Here is a 6777-nt window from a genome sequence, read left to right on the forward strand (position 1 = left end):
AGTAATTTTAAAGGAGTCTAACGATAAACATTGATAAGATTTGGTGTAAATAGTCGTATAAATAAAACTTAGATTATTTTTTTAGAGTTAAATACATTTTACCGTACGTATTATACTCAAAAATTATTTTATCCTCTGTATTTTAAAAAGTCTTAAATCAATCTTTGTACTTATGACTAAAGTAAGACCGCTAATTTTTCTATTAAATTTAATGAGGTAATATAGCTATTTTAGTAATTTATTGTATTATATCAAAATCTGCATGTCTTCTCTAACAAACACGATAGAGACATTTTGATCATTTTGACGTCATTCAATTAAAATTAACGGAAAAACTAACGGTTTCATTTTAGTCATAAGTATATAAACTAGTTTGAGACTTTTTAAAGCAAAGTAATTTATGATATAAGTATAAAAAGATAAAATATATTTAATCCCTTTTTTTTTTATCAATTTACACTAAAAAAGGTCCCCCGTTAGACAAAATCACTGGGCCCACCCAATCCCATTCAAAAAGGGATTGGAAAAGAATACGAAGGCAGTGTGAGTGGTAACCACACTCGCGAGGTTTCGGATCTCCTCGAATGCTTTGATTCCTCTCCTCTTTCGCTTTCCACCGCATCCGCTCACCTCCCCCACCCACTTCCTTCCCCTTCGTTCCCGTATAAAGTTATCTATCCATATACCCCGAGGAGTAGAGCAACTTCCCCGTCTAAGTGTTTGCAGAAATGTCTGACTGGGGTCCTGTGTTCATTGCGGTGGTTCTGTTCATCCTCCTCTCTCCTGGTCTCTTGTTTCAGGTCCCAGGCAAGAGTCGGATAATAGAGTTCGGCAATTTCCAGACGAGTGGTGGCTCGATTCTCGTCCATGCCATTATCTACTTTGCCCTCATTGCCATCTTCCTGCTTGCCATCGGCGTCCATATGTACCTCGGATCATGATCGCATGGAGATGTCTTGGTTTTGCGAAAGGTTTGCCTTGGGGTTGATTCTCAAGTAGGATAAATTGGTTGTTCTTTTTCATTTGCATTTGCACTTGCATTAGAAGTGTTTGATACTTTGCGTGTATGGAAGTTCAATAAGAAGACTCTGAAGTCTGCCGAAGCTTATGGCTTTTAATGTCAATAGTGCGTTGTTGGAATCAAGGTTACTGCTTGAGATGAACTATTATGGAATGCAGATTAGGATATTTTGGATTTATAAGTAATTCAAACTTGGAAAAGACTCACAAATTAGCTGGTCTTAATCTTCTTAGATTCTTACAGCAAGGCAAAACTTCTCTCACAGCAATATCCAGTATTTAGCACTACGATCAGTACCGGTAGAGACGGAAGCTTCCCATGATGGCTACTTTGTAGAAAATGACCCAAAATAATCTTCATTACAACAAGAAATAGAAGTTCGTATGGAATCAATGATCATTAAACAACTGAACCCAATTGTGCCGATTCTATCTATTTTGATGGCTAATTGGATGAAAGATACTTAAGGATGAGATAAACAATACATCAGTGTCTCAATATTTGTCACATTTCCTCCTTTTGGATTCCTATGGAGCTTGTTATTGTAGGATTGCAACTAGATGATTCCTCAGTATGTCGTATATATACGCACTGCAATAGAATACGTCGAAACACAAAGTACAGATGGTTCACAAGAACAAATGCAATGTGAATCAAAGGGTAATTACTGCTTACATAAACAAATTAGTTACATATAAAATGTGCACACTAAATTAAGTAGCATTTGCTTGCAAGTAACAGTGTTTTGATCCATATTTTCTAATGCACTACAATCTTAGAAACTGTTTTCTTTTTTGGTGCAATTTGTGGAAGCCAGCAAATAAGTTGTCAAGTAGCAGTAAATTGCCAAGAACAATTGCTATAGTAAAGGTCTAGGAGTGACCAAAGTTATCACCTTAGATATAGAGATGGGCTTGTAAGATAACAAGGAAAAGCATGAGGAGCAATCCAAAGATGATGGCATGAGCCAGAATGGAGACCCAACTTGTCTTCATGTTTATGAAATCAACTGGTCTGCTCCTCCCTGGCATCTGAAGGATAACTCCAGGGCTCAGGAATGCAAACAGAGCTGAAGCAATGATAGGGGCAGCCCAATCCTTCATTCTCTCTTTAGTTCCTGCAGCCAAGGAGTCAAAGACTTAGAGAGCACTATAGAGAGAGGGAAGGATAGTGTTGAGATGAGGAGGCAAAGGAGGAGGAGGAGGAGGAGGAGGAGCATTGGATGCCAAATGCTATGCTCACTGCCACTGGTGAGGAAGGGAGGGAATCAGGAAAGTTGTGGAACAAGTCAATCATGCCAAGGAATCCACCTTTAATTATGTGAAGAATTTCCTTAATGATGTGTTTAATAATAATCTAATGATGGATGGATAGATAGATAGATAACATTGTAAAATTTCCTTAATGATAATGGGCCTGGAAAACTGCCTTAAATTATGGGGAATGGAATGTCTGAAAATTTGTCATTTGTGTCAAAAGCTATCTCTGGTTAAATATATAAATATTCCCATTTGACAATTGATTGCAGGAGATTGGATTGTGGGACATAAGCTTCTTGTAAGTGTGAAAGTTGATTATTAAGTCTAAACACTATCAAATTAATGTTGGATGCCATGACTTTTGTCCATTCAAGAATCATTCCACCATCATACTTTACATTAAAAAAAAATGGCATATTTATTGTAAATGATCACACAATATGTACCACATGACTGTAGCTTTACTATATTTATTATCTATGTGGTCTTAATTTGTGAGACTTAATCCATTGTATGTTTAAGATGGTAAATGATGAAATCTATTAAGTCACCTTTATCATGCCTAAACTATTGCCAAATTCAATATAGACTCCATTATTTATTTTTCATGATAGCTATAAAAATCTTTGAAATGCTCCTTCTAGATGTTAGTTATCCATCACATTTCCTGAAAAATGTGTTAAAAGAATGAGCTAGTTTATGTGCATTAGACAATAATTTTTTAAAAAGAAAATTTTTATTACTTATCCGATCAACGACTACAATAGACAATTATTTATGATCAACAAGATAGCAGGATGATTTGATGCTTAACTCAACAGCTCGATTTATAGCTCAGTAGTTCCGTGGCGTGGAGGAACAATAAGACAGTCTAGAATAATACATCTACGGTATTTAGTTTAAAATAATAGCTCATTGACGAAACTAATTAGCTTAATATGTTAGTATTTTGTATTTTAAATATGATTGAGCCTATATTTAATCCCTAGGTGAGTGTTTGAAAGAGGGAGAGAGTCAATTATTACTCAGTTGCTAAGGTGTCAGAAGTGCTTCTCGAACAGCCCACGTTTCAGCTTTTAAGGATACTTTTGGAAGGAGAAGACGGCAACGACTTGATTTCTGCAAGGGTGGAGACTGGAGACCCCGTTATTAACGACATCATGTAATGACTCGTACGGACTATAGGCTAAAATTATATAGTTTAGACCCTATACTATTCCTTAATTATATTATACTTCTTTTTTTTTTCAAAATAATAAACAGAGTGAAGGAAGTATAATGTAGCCATCTAATCGACGTCGTACCTTGGACTTCCTTTCTAATTCGATTCAAAAAAATTCGAATTATTTTTTAAAATTCTTTCATCGCCACCACCGACATCAAGTACAATATTCAAATTTCAAAATAGATGGTGTTGGCTCGTATATAACACGAGACAGCAGCCTCACGTCCCCTTACATTTTGCCACGTGTTTACTTCGGGCATTAGCGCACTATTCTTTGGCTAGTACAGCAGTTAAATATTTTAGATTTCTTTTTTCTTCTTTTTTTTTGCAAATAACCACCTGCATTCTTACCTTCTATTGAAATTCACCCTCTATTTTACATTCTGACCCCTCTCTTTAACGCAAATTTGTCTCTTTGCTGTGCTTAGGACACTCATTTCTTTCAATTTAGTTATATATATTTTTCCTCTATGTAAACACTTTACCTCTCTTACTTATAAAGCATCTAATTCTAATTTTAGTGTATTAAAATTATTAAAATAGAAGCGAGAGATTTATAAATTTTTACCATCTCTCTAAATTTCTACAACTTATTTCTCACTTCTTGCATTTATTTTCAGGTTCAGTTTATAAATATTAAAATATAGGTTGGAAACTATAAATAGGTGAAATGGATTTAAATGTTCCCCGTAAAAATTAGCACATGTGTTTTGCAATAAGTATGAAACTTAGGTGGTTATTTGCAAGCTTCCCAAGATGTAGCAGATACCAGCATCCGGGACTGCAGACGATCTTCGAATTCGAGATTCGAACCGTCTAAAGAGAGGTCTCTTCCCATTTCCCAATCCCTTCTTATTACTCCGAAAGAAATATTCTCAATCTCTCTCTCTCTCTCTCTTTCTCTCTCTCTCTTCTAATTCTCCTCCAATGGCGGATTGGGCTCCGGTAGTGGTGGGGGTGGTGCTTTTCGTGCTCCTATCGCCGGGGCTCCTCTTCGAGCTCCCAGGGACCCACCACCACGTGGACTTCGGGAGCTTCCGGACAAATGGTAAGGCGGTGTTCATCCACACCCTCATCTTCTTCGCCGCCTTCACCATCCTCATCCTCGCCCTCCACCTCCACATCTACACCGGCTAGGGTTAGGGTTTTCTATGACTAGTCTCTCTCTCCCTTTGCTTTTTTATGAATGTGATGTACCGCAGGGATAGTGTAACTGAGTTGTTCTGGTTTGCTGGATGCTATGTTTTGGATCATGGATGAAATAGAGGAAATTACTGAACTTATTGTGTGCCTTTTTATCTGAGTAATTGCTACCATATTAAATAAATCATCAAGGTGTCCTCTGAAACTTAACAAAGTTCTCCCTCGTAGTTCAATAATCTTATTAAAGTTTCTCCCTCTACTTTATTACTTCTTTCCTTGTTTTTCATGTCGGCAGTCTAATTGGGGGACCATAATCCTATTATTTTCCACACAAAAAAGTCCATTTAATTTCAGTTGCAAGAAGTAGCTATGGAGTTGACCAAGCTCATCCTTGGCTAGAAATAAAATTTATTTCTAGTCTCAATTTTCTTATTTAGGCTTGGCTCGGCTTAATTCAAGCTCCTATTGATCGTTTATTTCGGCAATTTTAGTTGCAACTTCTATTTTGCTTATCTATAACCTAACCCATCGGTCCGATTAGAACATCAGATGTTTATCAACGCAATAATTATTTTTATTTAATAAAATATATCTCTATTATAAAGAATAATAAAGTTGATGAAGGTTCAACTGCAATTTGAACCTTAGGTTGGAATCCATATGGCCCTATGGGTAATCCAAACAATAAGCTATGCTAGCTACTTGCAATTCATACTTCTTATCCAACAAATTAAAGATTCCAACCAGAAAACAAAGTAATGAAAAAAAAATTTGTTTTTTTTTTGTTGGGTTATGAAATCTCATAGTCAGGTCAATTCATCTCTTAAATTATCACATAATAGAAGACCTAAATTCATGCATAAATGGATTGTCCACTTCATGATGATGATAATAACTTATAACTCTGCTAAGTTACAGGTAGCAATAGCAAAGTAAAAAGAGAAAGCATATATGCAGGCACATTTCAAATGTATTCCAACTTTGATCAGGCTGCACGAACATGAACTCCAATTGCAATCACCAAGATGGTCATTAACACAAAAAAGATGATACTATGCACCAGAATTGATATTCCACTTGTATACATGTTCCCGAATTCGACCACCCGCGTCCTCGCCGGTAGCTGAAACAAGAGGCCAGGCGAGAGGAGGATGAAGAGGATCACCGCGACGATCACCGGACCCCAATCTGTGCTCATATCTCTTCTTATTCAGCTTTGTGTTCAAGAAGGAAGCTGTATGAGTTCTATATATACTTCTCTCTTTTGACGATGAGAAGGGAAAGAGACGTAGGAAAGAAAGACGGTGGCTTTTGTGTTAATTGGAGTACATGCAAGCTTTACACTAGTTAGGGCACTTTATTACTCACCACCCAGTGCTTCTTTTCTCAAAGTATAATAGGAATACAGCACTAGTAGATAGAGCTGAAACGTTAGATACATTAATCTCTTGGAAGCTTGTGCTAAAGATGTCTGAAGTAAAGTAAGGTCAGCTTTTGATATGGCAATATGGAGAAAAAGGTGAGAGGTTTATGATTCCATTCTTTGATCCTATTACCCACCTTTGCATGGTTAATTTCTAATCGGTTTGTGTAATCTATGACTAAATCTAGAAGCTTATAATATATATAAAGATTTGTATGAATAATAGTTTTACTCACATTTTTAGACAAGTTCTTAATTTGTAACTCATACTCTGTACTTAATAATATTTATTATCGAAAAGTGGTTCAATTATTATGACTACAATGGGGCACCATCCAGAAGGGACCATCCTGCCACTTGTCTATGCTGGTTTGGTTTCCTTTCCTTTCCTCTTTAATACGTTATAGTCAAAATTTTGCACCCCGACTATTAATTATCAAGATAATGACCCGGTTTAGTAATATTTATGTGATTAAGAGTATAATAATTATGTAGAAAAAGTTATCTAAACAACAATAAGGGATCAAAATAAATCTTTTCCTAGCTATAGTTGTGCTCATAGGAGAGATCGAAAGAGCCGAGGGACATCGTACGTACCTTAGGAATATTTTTGTCGTGGATAAAACTGCAGGAGGAGACATGCATGTACTCAGGGCAGCACATTTTCTCGTACTTTGATTCTATTATTATGTTATTCTGATTAATT

The 6777-nt window shown here is 36.2% G+C and overlaps 3 protein-coding genes across 4 annotated transcripts; 1 reads left to right on the forward strand and 2 right to left on the reverse strand.

Annotated features, from left to right (window-relative positions):
* Positions 1–540: 540 nt before the first annotated feature.
* Positions 541–4797, forward strand: LOC140758496 (uncharacterized). The gene is made up of 3 exons (XM_073094685.1): positions 541–925; positions 1512–1531; positions 4431–4797. Exons 1-3 carry the CDS (start codon positions 729–731, stop codon positions 4640–4642), a joined length of 429 nt encoding a protein of 142 aa, XP_072950786.1. The 5' UTR covers positions 541–728; the 3' UTR covers positions 4643–4797.
* LOC140758495 (uncharacterized) lies at positions 940–2361 on the reverse strand. 2 transcript variants are annotated; one of them, XM_073094684.1, is made up of 2 exons: positions 1917–2361; positions 940–1346 (listed from the first exon to the last, which is right to left on the reverse strand). In XM_073094684.1, the coding sequence occupies exon 1, from the start codon at positions 2122–2124 to the stop codon at positions 1918–1920; it is 207 nt and encodes a 68-aa protein (XP_072950785.1). In that variant the 5' UTR covers positions 2125–2361; the 3' UTR covers positions 940–1346; position 1917. The 2 variants fall into 2 exon arrangements, with proteins under 2 accessions (XP_072950785.1, XP_072950784.1); XM_073094683.1 differs by lacking the exon at positions 940–1346 and adding an exon at positions 1356–1612 and having other exon boundaries at positions 1917–2356.
* Positions 4798–5484: 687 nt separating the features above from the next.
* Positions 5485–6147, reverse strand: LOC140758494 (uncharacterized). The gene has a single exon (XM_073094681.1). The coding sequence runs from the start codon at positions 5844–5846 to the stop codon at positions 5634–5636; it is 213 nt and encodes a 70-aa protein (XP_072950782.1). The 5' UTR covers positions 5847–6147; the 3' UTR covers positions 5485–5633.
* Between the last annotated feature and the right edge of the window lie 630 nt (positions 6148–6777).

The sequence above is a fragment of the Typha angustifolia genome, chromosome 3 (genome assembly GCF_048772165.1).
Source record: "Typha angustifolia cultivar Huaian chromosome 3, ASM4877216v1, whole genome shotgun sequence".
Classification (NCBI taxonomy): Eukaryota; Viridiplantae; Streptophyta; class Magnoliopsida; order Poales; family Typhaceae; genus Typha; species Typha angustifolia.